The sequence below is a fragment of the Caretta caretta genome, chromosome 4 (genome assembly GCF_965140235.1).
Source record: "Caretta caretta isolate rCarCar2 chromosome 4, rCarCar1.hap1, whole genome shotgun sequence".
Classification (NCBI taxonomy): domain Eukaryota; kingdom Metazoa; phylum Chordata; order Testudines; family Cheloniidae; genus Caretta; species Caretta caretta.
Genome location: NC_134209.1, coordinates 85,093,605 through 85,110,246, shown reverse-complemented (window position 1 = coordinate 85,110,246; position 16,642 = coordinate 85,093,605). Strand labels below are relative to the sequence as shown.

Below are 16,642 nucleotides of genomic sequence, written 5' to 3'. Positions count from 1 at the left end.
AAATTAGATATAATGTTTATCAATCACAGTGATTTATGCATAGTTTTGTTATGTCTGCTTAGGCTGGCAAACCATCCATATTTTTCCCCAACACACTCTGTAGGTTCTTCCACAGGCTGTACTACGGAAGCTAATAGTACATCCTCTGCTGCACTTACTAACAAATATCGTTCTGACTCCAGCAGACATTTCCACTGCTTCCTTTTTATCTTAATAATGGAAAAAAATAGAGTGAAATGGCTGTTCGTGTTTACAGGTTTAGATCCTGCAAACCCTCATTCATGGGTTTGCAGCATCAGGCCCCAGATGCAAGCTAGTTTTAGGTAAATACATCTGCATAAACAAAATAAAATATGAGCAAAGAAAAGAAGAGTGATATAAACCCAGAGAAAGACAGTGATAATGAATCAGAGTAATAATTTTTTTTTCAAATGTAAATGGTCAATTATATTTGTTACATCATTTGTTCAAATTCAAGAGTGGATAAATAACAAATAAAGTCTGAGTATGATACCAGAAGGGACCCTTACATCATCTAGACTGACATCCAGTATATATCAGTTCATCAAATATCACTTATCTACCCCAGCAGTGAGCCCAGTAACTTGTGTTATGATAGTCATTATCCAATATTATGGAAAGCTGGCGCTGATTTTTGATATTACAAAAAACAATCCCACTCACAGATAATATAAATCTTTTTTTTTCAAAGTGATGGTATACTAGTCAAAATAAACAAACAAACAAACAAACATGCTGTGCTACTTCCCTAGAAACAATGAATTAATTAATTATCTCTAAAGTTATTCAGCTTTTATCTACCTTTGAATTTTGACAACTAAGAATGCCATTAATTTGTCACATTTTGACAAACACTAAAAGCTATCTGTTATCCCTCTGATGGATTTCATTTAATGACTGATGTAGAACAAAAACTACTTCAATTAGCATTAAAAAACTGAATCAAAACGTCTGTTCACTGGGGAACATTTTTCTCTGAGTATTAAAATAATTCACACTATAACTTAGAAGTGTATGGTACTTATGTGGTAGAATTAAACACCACCTGTTGCTGCTGCTGCCGGGGCAAATAATACACGTCAGACTGGATAACAGTGAATAGGTGCATAAATTGATATACATTTCTGTTAGTTCATCTCAGGCCCATAGCTAGCACGTTGACATGGGGTAGAGGGCTACATGACAAGAGGTGCTGTTGTGCTTGCCTTCAAAAGTTCATGTACTTAGTGAAAACCATAGTCTCAGTCAGAGGATTATTTTTTTTTAATTTTCTTTTTATGAAATAAGGAAAAATAAGATACATATTTATGTGATTGTTCAGTATAACAAATATTCCAACATTCAAAGATTCAGAAATATAAAAATATAGATCTTAACATGAAAGTGAGGTGTACCTAAAAGACTGTTCATGAAACTAAAGTTGAAATCTCCTTGGATAATGGCATCTAAATTCTTCCACAAAGGCATTCAGATTCAGTTCTTAACTCAAATCACTTTCCTATGACAGGAGAATTAGGTTTCTCTTTCTGTCATGGGTGATGCTCATCCTTTGGTGTGATAAAATTCTTTTCAAACAAGAAAAGGAATTCTCACAAACTGCAGCTGATGCTCCTAACAACACCACTATAGACATTTCAAAAATAGACAGGAAAGCCTCCTTTAATCTCTTGGCAGCATCAAGAACTTCTTAAAATCCCTTAAAAAGAAAAGGAGTACTAGTGGCACCTTAGAGACTAACCAATTTGTTTGAGCATAAGCTTTCGTGAGCTACAGCTCACTTCATCGGATGCATTCAGTGGAAAATACAGTAAGGAGATTTATATACACACAGAACATGAAAAAATGGGTGTTATCATACATACTGTAAGGAGAGTGATCACTTAAGATGGGCTATTACCAGCAGGAGAGCGGGGGGAAGAAAACCTTTTGTAGTGATAATCAAGGTGGGCCATTTCCAGCAGTTAACAGGAACGTCCGAGGAGCAGTGGGGGGGCGGGGTGGTGGTGAAATAAACATGGGGAAATAGTTTTACTTTGTGTAATGACACATCCACTCCCAGTCTCTATTCAAGCCTAAGATAATTGTATCCAATTTGCAAATGAATTCCAATTCAGCAGTCTCTCGCTGGAGTCTGGATTTGAAGTTTTTTTGTTGTAATATCGCAACTTTCATGTCTGTAATCGCGTGACCAGAGAGATTGAAGTGTTCTCCGACTGGTTTATGAATGTTATAATTCTTGACATCTGATTTGTGTCCATTTATTCTTTTACATAGAGACTGTCCAGTTTGACCAATGTAGATGGCAGAGGGGCATTGCTGGCACATGATGGCATATATCACATTGGTAGATGTGCAGGTGAACGAGCCTCTGATAGTGTGGCTGACGTGATTAGGCCCTATGATGGCGTCCCCTGAATAGATATGCCGACACAGTTGGCAACGGGCTTTGTTGCAAGGATAGGTTCCTGGGTTAGTTGTTCTGTTGTGTGGTGTGTGGTTGCTGGTGAGTATTTGCTTCAGGTTGGGGGGCTGTCTGTAGGCAAGGACTGGCCTGTCTCCCAAGATTTGTGAGAGTGATGGGTCGTCTTTCAGGATAGGTTGTAGATCCTTGATGATGTGTTGGAGAGATTTTAGTTGGGGGCTGAAGGTGATGTCTAGTGGCGTTCTGTTATTATCTTTGTTGAGCCTGTCCTGCAGTAGGTGACTTCTGGGTACTCTTCTGGCTCTGTCAATTTGTTTCTTCACTTCCGCAGGTAGGTATTGTAGTTGTAAGAATGTTTGATAGAGATCTTGTAGGTGTTTGTCTCTGTCTGAGGGGTTGGAGCAAATGTGGTTGTATCGTAGAGCTTGGCTGTAGACGATGGATCGTGTGCTGTGGTCTGGGTGAAAGCAGGAGGCATGTAGGTAGGAATAGCGGTCGGTAGGTTTCCAGTATAGGGTGGTGTTTATGTGACCATCGCTTATTAGCACCATAGAGTCCAGGAAGTGGATCTCTTGTGTGGACTGGTCCAGGCTGAGGTTGATGGTGGGATGGAAATTGTTGAAATCATGGTGGAATTCCTCAAGGGCTTCTTTTCCATCGGTTCAGATGATGAAGATGTCATCAATGTAGCGCAAGTAGAGTAGGGTCATTAGGGGACGAGAGCTGAGGAAGCATTGTTCTAAGTCAGCCATAAAAATGTTGGCATACTGTGGGGCCATGCGGGTACCCATAGCAGTGCCACTAATTTGACTTTGTCCCCAAATGTGAAATAGTTATGGGTGAGGACAAAGTCACAAAGTTCAGCCACCAGGTTTGCCGTGACATTATCGGGGATACTGTTCCTGATGGCTTGTAGTCCATCTTTGTGTGGAATGTTGGTGTAGAGGGCTTCTATATCCATAGTGGCCAGGATGGTGTTTTCAGGAAGATCACCGATGGATTGTAGTTTCCTCAGGAAGTCAGTGGTGTCTCGAAGATAGCTTGGAGTGCTGGTAGCGTAGGGCCTGAAGAGGGAGTCTACATAGCCAGACAATCCTGCTGTCAGGGTGCCAATGCCTGAGATGATGGGGCGCCCAGGATTTCCAGGCTTATGGATCTTGGGTAGCAGATAGAATGCCCCAGGTCGGGCTTCCAGGGGTGTGTCTGTGCGGATTTGTTCTTGTGCTTTTTCAGGGAGCTTCTTGTGCAAATGCTGTAGTTTCTTTTGGTAACCCTCAGAGGGATCAGAGGGTAATGGCTTGTAGAAAGTGGTGTTGGAGAGCTGCCGAGCAGCCTCTTGTTCATATTCCGACCTATTCATGATGATGACAATACCTGCTTTTTCAGCCTTTTTGATTATGACGTCAGAGTTGTTTCTGAGGCTGTGGATGGCATTGTGTTCTGCACGGCTGAGGTTATGGGACAAGTGATGCTGCTTTTCCACAATTTCAGCCCGTGCACGTCAGCGGAAGCACTCTATGTAGAAGTCCAGTCTGCTGTCTCGACCTTCAGGAGGAGTCCACCTAGAATCCTTCTTTTTGTAGTGGTGGTAGGAAGATCTCTGTGCATTAGTATGTTGTTAAGAGGCGTGTTGGAAATATTCCTTGAGTCGGAGACGTCGAAAATAGGATTCTAGGTCACCACGGAACTGTATCATGTTCGTGGGGGTGAAGGGGCAGAAGGAGAGGCCCCGAGATAGGACAGATTCTTCTGCTGGGCTAAGAGTATAGTTGGATAGATTGACAATATTGCTGGGTGGGTTAAGGGAACCATTGCTGTGGCCTCTTGTGGCATGTAGTAGTTTAGATAGTTTAGTGTCCTTTTTCTTTTGTAGAGAAGCAAAGTATGTGTTGTAAATGGCTTATCTAGCTTTAGTAAGTCCAGCCACGAGGAAGTTTGTGTGGAAGGTTGGTTTTTTATGAGAGTATCCAGTTTTGAGAGCTCATTCTTAATCTTTCCCCGTTTGCTGTAGAGGATGTTGATCAGGTGGTTCCGCAGTTTCTTTGAGAGCACGTGGCACAAGCTGTCAGCACAGTCTGTGTGGTATGTAGATTGTAATGGATTTTTTACATTCAGTCCTTTTGGTACGATGTCCATCTGTTTGCATTTGGAAAGGAAGATGATGTCTGTCTGTATCTGTACAAGTTTTTTCATGAAGTTGATAGATTTCCACTCCATACGGCTAAATGCAGTGCCTTGCATAATGACAGGTTTCAGAGTAGCAGCCGTGTTAGTCTGTATTCGCAAAAAGAAAAGGAGTACTAGTGGCACATTAGAGACTAACCAATTTATTTGAGCATTCCCCCCCGCCACCCCCCACTGCTCCTCGGACATTCCTGTTAACTGCTCGAAATAGCCCACCTTGATTATCACTATCTCCTCCCCCCCCCCCCGCTCTCCTGCTGGTAATAGCTCATCTTAAGTGATCACTCTCCTTACAGTGTGCATGATAACACCTATTTTTTCATGTTCTGGGTGCATATTAATCTCCTCACTCTATTTTCCACTGAATGCATCCGATGAAGTGAGCTGTAGCTCACGAAAGCTTATGCTCAAATAAATTGTTTAGTCTCTAAGCTGCCACTTGTACTCCTTTTCTTTTTGCGAATACAGACTAACACGGCTGCTACTCTGAAACTTAACATCCCTTGTTTCAGAGTAGCAGCCGTGTTAGTCTCACGAAAGCTTATGCTCAAATAAATTTGTTAGTCTCGAAGGTGCCACAAGTACTCCTTTTCTTTTTTAAAATCCCTTGCAATTTCTCTCTTCTACCAGTGCTTTAAATACAGCCATTTCAACTGTCACCTTCTCAGTATCTAATCCAAGCAAGTAAATCAAAGCACACGGTGATTCCAATTTCAAGATGTCTGGAGAGCTGGTGAAATAGACTGCTGGCAACCTTTTGTATAACTTGGAATTCTTCTCAGAAAATCTTTTTTGCAATTCACTGGTTTCATCAATCAATTTTTGTCAAATTTGGGACCTCTGATGCTCATTTACACTTTGGAATTCTGGTAAGTGCTCAGTGACCATGGACTCTTGAAATTTTGCGGGCAATACCATGGCTCTTCTGGGGCACATCTTAATGTTGATGCTTCATCACACACATCTTTCACAACATGGTACTTTGATCAAATGTCTGGGAAAAAGTCAACAAGACAGAGACGTTTGAAGAAGTTCTTCACGGGCAATAGTAATCAATTAAACTCCTTTAGCAGGGTGCATTACTTCCTTCTGAAACTAATTGTTCACATGAGCAAAAACCTTCAAAATCATTCTCATAACCTCAGCTAAGAACAAGAATTTGAGTGAATGTGTAACTTCCAACATCCCTCTTGCACCATATTCATTCACAAAGTCCGATGAATACTCTGAATCTCTTCCAAATTATTGTGAATTATTTCTATGGTTTTCAGGTGACCAGTCCATCTTGCTTCTATGAGTCTTTGCAGGTGCTAGCCTTTATACAGAATACTCATTTCATGCCTGTGAAAAAAAAACTATATAGAAAATTACAGTTTGAGAACAAGCCAGCCACTGCTGAGTTCCTGTCAGACACATGAGAGACCACCAGATGTAGCTGGTGATTCAACCAGTGCGTGTATTTGCTTGTTTAATCTTTCTTGTAAAAGGATTTGTAACACCTCCTTTGCACGCCGATATAACTTTGACATCATCAAAGCAAGAACAAAGTATTTTGAGGGTCAAGACAGTTCATGAAGGTCTTTCAAAATGTATTGTGTAATATCTTCAGCAGTGAGGCCATGTTATCGGGCCACTCCAATAAATCTCTTTTTGGCTTTGAACTCAACAGAGTAGTGTAAAACAGTGGACACATTTTCTACATTAACAGCAGCCTTTGTAGTGTCACATTTCAGGCAGAAGAACTTAACATCGCTATTTTTTCTGAATAGCTTCAACAATATCTTTCAAAACCTTCTTCATTATATCAGTTATTTCATGCTGAATTTCAGCAGAAGTGTACTTCACAGTTTTCTGAATGGTTTTCAGAGCATCCTTGAATTTTGGATCTTGTCCTACAGTAAACTTAAGTAGGTTGATGAAAATTCCTAATGAGTTGTTCAGAGTAAGATCTACGTCCTTGAAGTTTATTATATCTTGATCTCCTCTCAGAAGCAACTCATTTATCACAGCAAACTGATTCATTTTTGTGAAGGTTTTAATTAGTATATTTTTCTTTTGATTTGTGAGGATGACACCAAAGCAGCAATTGTGGCATCTGAAAAAGGAAGTTATGATGAAATAAATATAATCAAATTCATAATTCATTAATGATATTGAGCAAATTAATAAACTGAAATCATAAAAACAGAAAAAAAAATTGTATGCTGGATCTACCACATCAAGTTTTGGAGTTTTCCTCAAGATAAGGGATTTAAAGTTTGTAGGTGCTAAACAGAAGGCTTTAAGATAGGTTAAGGATTTGGAGTTATACACATGATTTTGTGCAGGACTCGGGTCTAGACCCCTGATTTGACACTAGAAGGTGAATCTCAGCAAAAGGACATGAAAATATAAATGTGAAATGTAAAAATAGCAAAAAATTACCTGTAGCTTCTCTTTTCCTTGTTGCAGTCCAATCTGCCATTGTATTCAAGTGGACTAAGCATTTTTCATGTTTGATTAAACCTTTGCCTTGATAGAGTGTATTTTTCTAATTGCAGAATCCAGATTTGATAAAAACCATATCAGTTCCCATTCCACCAGCATTGCCAGGGTGTGCATACACCCACCAAGGAAAATAAAATGGACTTATCAGTTTTAACAGAATAGTCCAACCATGCAGAGGTGACATGTGGGGGAAGCACGGTGGGGAACATGCCCCCTCCCTGATTTTTTGGTTTTGCCCCCAAACCCAGACTGGGTGTCACTGTGATGAGTCAGGGGGTGAAGGTGGCACTCCCTCCCCAAGCCCACTGCATAGGGCTTGGGGCCTGAGTCACCTAGCGTCACCACTTGCCCCCTTCCCCAAATGTTCCTCTGCTTCCCCCCCCCCCCCCCGAGGGGACACACCTCACAGTTTGAAAACCTCTGTGGGGTGGTCACATACCCCACAGAACCTATAAATTATGCCCCCCCCCATTATCAACAGTTATGTATCGCCTCTGCAATCATGGCCGGGTTATGCACCACTTTTCATTAAAACAACTCAGCACACCTCCAATATTTATTTTAGGAAAATTAATTTCAGTTGCACTGGTTTCAGAGTTCCAAGATCTCAGGGTATCAATGAATCATTCTTGTATATAACCTTATTATGTTTTATATTATCTTCTGCAGTAGATGGTGAGCTTGGTCAAGTCTATTTCTTTATGAGATGGATGGATCATAAAATTTGTCCATTTTGGAAACTATTTATAGCTATTCCACCATGTACAGGAAAAGCCTGGATCTGTAGGTCAGTGTGGTGTTGACCTGGGGAGGCTGTGTTTGAGGCATCAATAGAAGGGTAAAAATCAGCTATTGGCTCTATGCTACATTTTTAGACAACAAAACAAAACAACCCATTTCTCTCTTTTCAAAGTCATAATAGTAATACAATGGTAGCCATTACAGTTGCAAATCCAAGAAATCCTGTGAATTCAAATATTCAGATTTATTATTGTAAGCAAATTTTTCAAATCAGAGCAATCCTCAGTGAGAGCTAAACTATCTTCTGGCTCAGACTGTCTTAATTAGGGTTTCCTAGCAACTATTTGGTATTTACCTTCTTATTTAGGGTTTGATCCACTTATGCACAGCCTAACTTTCCTCTTGTGAGTAGTCCTATTTGCTATAATGGGACTATTCCAGTAAGTAAAGTTACTCACATGCTAAACTGTTTGCAGGGTCCGAGACTTAACTAATTATATTCTCTGCTTGAATGCAAAAGTGTGGAATTTATATTTTAGATATAGCAGAGTGATGTACAATTGCTAGATTTTACTCTATAGAAAAAGGTTCCAGTGAATGAGTCGAAGTTGTAATAATGATCTTACTCAAACCAAAACAATCCTAATCAGAAAACTGTAGGCTGTACCTCTGTGTTTACACTCACAAACTTTAAGGCCAGAAGGGACCATCATGATCATCTAGTCTGACCTGCACATTGCAGGACACAGAACTTCAGCTATCCCCTCCTGTAATAGCCTCATCACCTGTGGCTGAGATACTGTAGTCCTCAAATAACGATTTAAAGACATCAGGTTAGAGAGAATCCATCATTTACTCTAGTTTAAATCAGTAAATGACCCATGCTGCAAAGGAAGGCGAAAAACCCCCAGGGTCTCTGCCAATCTGACCTGGCTGAAAATTCCTTCCTACCCTCAGATATGGCAACCTGTTGAACCCTGAGCATCCCGGTAAGACCCTCCAGCCAGATGCCTGGGAAAGAATTATCTGTAGTAACTCAGAGCCCTCCCCATCTAGTGCCCAATTTCCAGTCTTTGGGTATTTTTGCTACTAGCAGTCACAGATGGGTCACTTGTCATTGTAGGCAATCTCCTGATACTATTCCCTCCAAATACTTATCAAGATCAGTCTTGAAACAAGTTAGGATTTTTGCCCCCCACTGTTCCCCTTGGTTTAATCTGAAGTCAATTCTATGATGCTGGGAACTGAGATTTCCCCAAGAGTAATGAATAATGCTGACATTGTAAAAGTAGAATGAATTATATTGAAATTATAATTCATTAAAGAAATGCTACTTGAAGGGTTTGTTGAAATATAGTTGTCAGGAAGAGAAACATTAAGGAGTGTGAGACAATGGGTCCTCAAACTAATTAACTTAGAGCTCCTACTGAGCTAGGAGATTGGTAAACGTTAGTATGCATATAAGATATGTATGTATATTTGTCAGTTTCTGCTTCCTTTTGTCTCTTATGTTAAATTGGCTTTGGCTTATTTGTATAAATAAGTTAGCTTGAGCCTAAGAGAGATGCTCACATATATCTGGGTGCATTGGCAAAGCGCTTTGCTAATAAACAGAGTGGTCTGACAAATTCAGTGAGTCTTGAATCTGACTTTGACAACATCAAGTGGTAAAACTCACATTATTGTTCGCCATGTTAGCCAGAGTTCTACTTACCTTTGCAAGTTTCTTACATTCTTGAAATATCTAATTCCCAAATCTATTACTCCTATTTTCACCTTCAAATCATTTTGGCCAAACCCACATGTGTGTACATGGCCCAACAGTAAATCATATATTTTCATTTTATTGATGCTTTCCATTAGGCTGAGACAGCACTCCTGGAAGTAACACATAGTATCAGAGAAAGTATAGCCTTTGGAAGTGCTAATTTGGTACAAAGAGCAGCAGCAGGAGAAATACAAGAATTCTAGCATGGTTCTTAGCATTGTCCAAAAACTAACATCTGGTTTAGAGGAGATTCTTCCTCCCCTAATATTCAAAGTCAGTTGTCAGAGCAAGAGAAAAATACATACCCCGGGACACAAAACTGGTCATCACAGAGGGTCATCTTTCCTCACCAAGCAGTGAGGCACATATGAAAAAGAGAATTAACTACTTAACTCCCAAGGATATCTCCACATATTCCTTCAAGGAATGTGCATTTAATACAATATTGTGCTATTTATAAAGCATCCAAAAATGTGCTAGGTGCATTACAGATAAATTAAAAGGACAGTTCTTTGCCCTACTATGCTTTAATGGGATACAGAATCTTAGATCTGGGTTCACAATTGCTGATTTGTTTAGCAAAAAAAAGGTAAGAGGATTGAACATTCAAACAGTTAGAACATTCAACAAATAACAATCCAAATAAATAAAATTAGGAGATCAGAACTTCCTGGCGAACATCAGTATAGTGGCAGATCAAAAGTTTAGAGTAGAGGGTTGTTATCATACCCTCAGAATCAGCTTATTATACACATTTCAAAGATGCAGTGTTGATTTGATAACCAAATAGGATTAAATATAAAGACAAAAGATTCTCAATTTTCTTGAGCTAATCAGATGTATTTCCGTCATATGCAGTGAGCAGGAACACTACTATACTCTAAACAAATTTTATATAAAAGTTTTTATAAAATCTAAACTAGAGAATATAACAACAAAAATCGTTCAGTGGTCAATAATTATTTTATCAAGTATATTTTTACCTGGTTGAAAAATAGAAAGACTTCCATCAGTGTGTCCAAATACTATTTTTCCTTTCTTCTTTGGATGCCATCTAAATAGACAAATGTCTGACAAGAAACTATGTGCTTCTTTATGTACAGCTACCCCACTGTCTGGTCCTGAGATAGTCCAAATATACAATGGGCCTCTATGGGAAACAAATGCAACTGCATCACCTGCATTCCAGCACCAACTAAGTGAGGCAGGAACCCCTGAAACATTTAAAGAAAAAGTGTAAGAACTAGCATTTGAAATTTAGAATGCTATCTATCAAATATTCTTAGCCCATTACTGACACTGGTCTTGAAAAGCTACAGATCTTAAATTACTAGTAAAGTAATATGTTAAAAATATTTAACAGACTTCAGTCTAAGCATAGGCAATTGTGTGTACTTGGTATGGCATAAAAGTAAACTCTACTTATGCATTTTCAAAGAGTGAAAATTTTATATACTACATGGCAGCAGACTACACTGTGATAAACATGCTTACCTTCCACTAGTGCCAAAGGGCATTATGTATATGACTGAAGATTAGCCTGCTTCTATATGCTATATGTTCATCCTTACATAATTACTTACCTTACAGTAAGAGTAATGAACTGTTATTAATCAGTTAAAAAACAAAACTACATGCAAACTTTTACAAAATGTATTTACGTTTTGAAAAAAACCCAGGAATTCTAATCACAGTGGGCTAGTCTACACTAGAAGCGATATATCGGCTCAGCTACACCGATGCAGCTGCACCCCTGTAGCGAATCTGGTGAAGACACTCTATGCTGACGGGAGGAGAGCTCTCCCGTTGGCATAATAAACCTATCTCTGCAAAAAGCAGTAGCTATGTCAGCAGGAGAAGCTCTCCTGATGACATAGCGCTGTTCACATCAGCACTTAGGTCAGAGTAACTTATGTCGCTCAGGGAGTGGCTTATTCACACCGAAACAAGTTGTAGTGTACACCTGGTCTAAGACTACAGGAGCAGATAATTGCACCTAAACTTTAAAGTTTTGTAATCAGTGGGAGCTGTAGGTGCTCAGCACTTCTGAAAATCAGATTTCTTTTATTTAGATGCTTAAATATGGACATAGGCACCTAACTTCAAGTATCCCAAGTTGTAGGTTTGACCTCAGCATTTCACACACTGCAATACTCCACATAATCATAAAAATTAGATTGAAAGGTGTGATCAAAGAACAATCTCGATAATCTACATTTCCCCAAGCCTCTCATGCACATTTTATTTAGGTACATTTTAGTAATAGTAGCATCAGAGATATCTGATATGAGTGTAAAGTTAATAAACTGTGTTAAAACCCTTTACGTCTGAAAATAGAAGTGTTGAGCAACACAGGAGGTACATAAATGGGATATGAAAACCATCTCTTTCAAAGTCAGTCATGGAATCCAGTAATTATTTAGGATTGATAAACTGGTCCTTAAAAAATAAGTACCAGTAGTGATTTTAACCCATATCCTGAGCAAAAGTAAAATTTTTATCAGGGTTGAATCAATTCAGATTTCCCTGCCCACTACTTGTGCTTTCATGTGACCTTTAGATCTCACAGTGCGTAAGGTTTTCAAAGGCATGCCATATATTCTAGAAAATAACAAAATGGGAAGCCTCAGAGCACCAGAAAGTTTGAGAAACCCAAGAGAGGCTGCCAGACCTTCTGGACCTAACAGAACTTGAAAAGGTATAGGATCGTAGAAGGTACATGTTGGAGAAACTGCTTGCAGAAAAGCACCTGGGGTGCACTAGCTGGTTGCAGGGAAGGAACTCAGGCTTGTTGCAGGGGAAGTTATTACACTCAGCCTGTTGGAAAACACATTTGGAAGAGAATAGGATGAACAGTTTCATACTTTTGAGAAGACCTAGCTGCACGTTAGGATGTTTATCTAAACTGAACCAAAACCTACCATTTAGAATTGAAGTGTGATCATTATTAGTAAATGGCCTCATCTGAACAGCAGCCTTTGTTGTAGACCAGATTTTACTTGTGTTCAGCCTTGCAAAACTGCCATGAAAATTCACATCCAAGTCATAAATCGTAACTGCCTACATTTCACTATGATGACTGGTGATAATTGATACTATTTTACTTGCCAATAAAAAACAAACAAGTAAATGTGCCCTGAGTATAAGGCATTTTGAAAGGCTGCTTTTGCTGTAAGAAGAGTGGAAAAGTTCAGTTTTTCAGCAATTACTATATAGTTCAGAACAATGTACAAAAACACTGTGTTTTATCATATTCTACAATGAACTACAGTAGAAGGGAGGCTAAAGAATGTTGTGCTCCACGTATAACTGTTCAACTTCTAAAACCTTCTCTACCAACCATTCAACATTTAGTACATTGTGAGTATTTCTGCTATTTCAAAGATGAAGAGGTACAAGAAATAAACCTCTGAGTCTCAGATACCTTTTGTACTGTCCAGTTTTGCAACAGCTTTTTGTTCAGCCACATTCCAAATGATCACTAAGTTATCTGCACTGGCACTTGCAAACATGTCAGGGTTGTGGGGACACCAAGCTATTGCTGTGATTGTCTTCTTATGCTCAGACATAATTGCCCGGAGTTTGAATTCATTGTATCGGTGATTCAACTGAAAAAAAATACACAAATTTATTTTAGATACTCAAATTTCAGTAAACTCACTTAATATCTATAGCATATATTGCTAAGTTGGATAGTATAGCAGCTCAAGTCACTAATGGACAAGAATATGAAGCTTACCATACTTAAAAGACTACAACTTGATTTCCACTGCATTTAACAAGTCTGAGTATTTGCAACTTTAATAAGCTAGATCCATATAAATTTTAATTGCAGTGAAAAGATGTCAATATTCAGTTAAGCCCCTCCCCTCACCCCTAAAAATATTTCAATGTGTTTCATATAGTAACTTCTTTCATTTCATTTCTATAGCACTGTTCATATCAGAATTTTAAAGTACTTTACAGGTATTATACCTGTTTTACAGATGGCTAAACTGGAGCGCAAAGATATTTGCCCTACGTAACACGGCCAATCAGTGGCAGAGCTGGAACAGAATTTATGATGCCTGGAACCTTTCTCTAATCATAGACAAATAACAATTTGACACTGGAATTAATGGAAAGCTATTGAAGCAACCTAAAACATTTACTCATGATATAGTGATTTATAAAATACAGTGGGTCTGATCTTACTTTGAATGAACTCAGTGGGTGTTTGCAATATTGAGCAATCAACATAATCTCCAGGAACCTTTATTTAGTGCCACTAATGTGTATCCAACCCTTCAAATCCAGAAGCTCCAGCATTTATAGTGTGTAAGATCAACCTACGTTTGTCTCATATTAACAGAACATGATTGATTAAAGACTTCGTAAAGATTTAACTCTGATTTTTTCACCTTAAGTCAAACTATTAATATTACTTTCATGTATATTTTGTGGTTCAGTTTCCTTAGCTGGCTTTTTTGGTTTAGTATAGCAAAGAAGGGGAAATGACCCAGGGAGAAGCTCTGGTATACAAGGCTTCGTTGGACTACATATTGTATTCATGGATTCTATAATTTTAACTATATATTGTATGTCATTTTTAATACTCATTTTTTTGGCAGTAGAAGCAATGGTTAGTACTCCACAGCCCAGAGGCAGTGGGCAAAGCTTCAGTTTATCCCCTCACTTGCGCTCCATAATATGCACCTCACGTACTCTATTTGCTGCAGAGATGTTTTATCCTATTATGAACAATTGTTACACTCCCAAGCCAGAGATGGATTTAAAACTGAGGTTTTATTAAAGTTAATATAAAAAACAAACAAATGCAGCTTGCACTCACTCCACACCAGCTCAGTCTCATCAGAATACACCAGGAACCCTCCAGGGCCCACTTCCTGTTTCCCCACTATGTTTCATTTAAGGGAGAGCATGCAAGTAAATCTAATCCTGACATTTCCTTATCAGTTAGGGTGACCAGATCGCAAGAGTGAAATATCAGGACACACTGGGCGAAGGGGGTGGTGTGTGTGGGGGGGGGGGGGGGGGGGGGAGGAAGAGAGCCACGGGTGCACAGCCCCAACTGGAGCCATGAGAGGGGGCGCACAGCCCTAGGAAGCTGCAAGAGGGGTGTATGGCCCCTGCTGCAGCCCGCACCACAAGTCACGGGGCAAGGACTCAAGGCCCCAGCTCCAGCCCCCAGCAGAAGCCACGGGGCCAAGGGCACAGGTTTCCTCCCTCCCTCCCAGTGCCCTTCCCCACAGCCCCACCACCACAACTAAACAATGCCCCACACAGACCCCCACTGCCCAGTGCCCTAACACACAAAGATCTCCCCCACTGCCCAGCACCCCCCAACAGGCCCCCACTGCCTAGTACCCCAAAACACACAAACCTCCCCCACTGCCCAGTGCCCTCCACACCCTCAAAGCCCAGCACCCCACACACATCTCCCAGACACTCACTCTATCACATCCTGCCCCCTTCCCTGGCTGCAGTCACCAGCCCTGCTGGGAGATCTCTGACTCCTAGGGTCAGAGTGGCATGGGGGGTCTCCAGACTCTCCACGTGCTGCACCCACCACAAGTGCGAGCTCTGTGGCTCCCACTGGCCAGGAAAAATACCAATGGGAGCTGACGGAGCTGTAGAGTGGGGCTTGAAGGCGCCAGCAGCGCGCAGAGAGCCCCCTGCCCCCTCGCCCCGACTCTAAGAGCCAGAGGGACCTGCCCGGGAGCGAGGTGGGGAGTCCCAGCAGTGCTTACCTGGGGCAGCTCCCAGGAAGCACCCAGCAGGTCCCTCTGGCTCCTAGGATTGGGTCGGGTTGGGTGGGGGGGAGGGCTCTCTGCCCACTGCCGGTGTAGTGTATTAAACTGCTCCATGTAATAATCTCCTACAGTTACTGATATGTTATAGATTGTAAGAAACTGCTATTGTAGTAAACGGCTACCTGATGTGGCAAATGCCTACAGTAGTAGTTTCTTGCACTATAGTGTATGTGAAATTGGTGTGTGTAGAAATGTGCTATCTGTAGTAGTTATTTATACGTACAGATTGTAAGAAACAGCTTTTGTAAAAAGATGCTACTTCCCTCATAGGTCATGTTTTCTAGACCTTACTTTTTTCCTCTCTCTCTTCTCTGGACTCTCTAATTTGTCCACATCTTTCCTGAAATGTGGTGCCCAGAACTGGACACAATACACCAGCTGAGGCCTAATCAGTGCAGAGTAGAGCGGACATCCCAGAGTGATCTGTTTTTTTGCAGCAGCTTTACACTGTTCACTCATATTCCGCTTGTGGTCCACTAGGACCCCTAGATCCCTTTCCACAGTACTCGTATTCAGCTTGTGGTCCACTATGACCCCCAGATCCCTTTCCATAGTACTCCTTCCTAGGAAGTCATTTTCCATTTTGTATGCATCCAGCTTGTTATCATTCACAAATTTTATAATTGTCTATGCCATTATCTCAATCATTGATTAAGATTTTGAATAGAAACTTATCCAGAACTGATCCCTGGAGAACACCACTCGTTATGCCCTTTCCACCTGTGAATCACTGATAACTACTATTGGAACTGTTTTCCGACTAGTTTTGCACCCATCTTATTTTAGCTCCATCTAGGTTGCATTTCCATAGTTTGTTTATGAGAAGGTCATGGGAGACCGTATGAAAAGCCTTACTAAAGGCAAGATAGACCATGTCAACCACTTCCTCCCCCATCCACAAGGCTTGTTACACTGTTAAAGAAAGCTATCAGTTTGGTTTTACATGTGAGACTGCTTGAATTAGCTACAGCAGATGTCCTTTTTTAGCAAAGTAGTACCTAACACTGCTGCAGGTAGCCTGGTCCTACAGATAGCATTTACAGACACACACACACATAAGAAACTGCCATCTGTAGGGATGTGCTACCTGTAACACTGCAATCGGACGAAGCTAATTCCTACAGACAGCAGTTTCTCACACCACACGTACCTGAGGCTGCTATCTGTAGCAATTAGCTACATCAGATGTCCCTTTTTTAGCAAAGT

General features: G+C 40.4%; 1 protein-coding gene across 8 annotated transcripts in view; it reads right to left on the bottom strand.

The window, feature by feature from the left end:
- Positions 1–16,642, bottom strand: part of WDR17 (WD repeat domain 17) — a 121,567-nt gene that overhangs the window by 46,724 nt on the left and 58,201 nt on the right. For all 8 annotated transcript variants that reach the window (XM_075127811.1, XM_048847788.2, XM_048847789.2 and 5 more), the window contains 2 exons: positions 13,048–13,231; positions 10,607–10,837 (listed from right to left, as the gene is read on the bottom strand). In XM_075127811.1, coding sequence (XP_074983912.1) covers positions 10,607–10,837; positions 13,048–13,231 — 415 coding nt within the window. The remainder of the gene's footprint in view (positions 1–10,606; positions 10,838–13,047; positions 13,232–16,642) is intronic.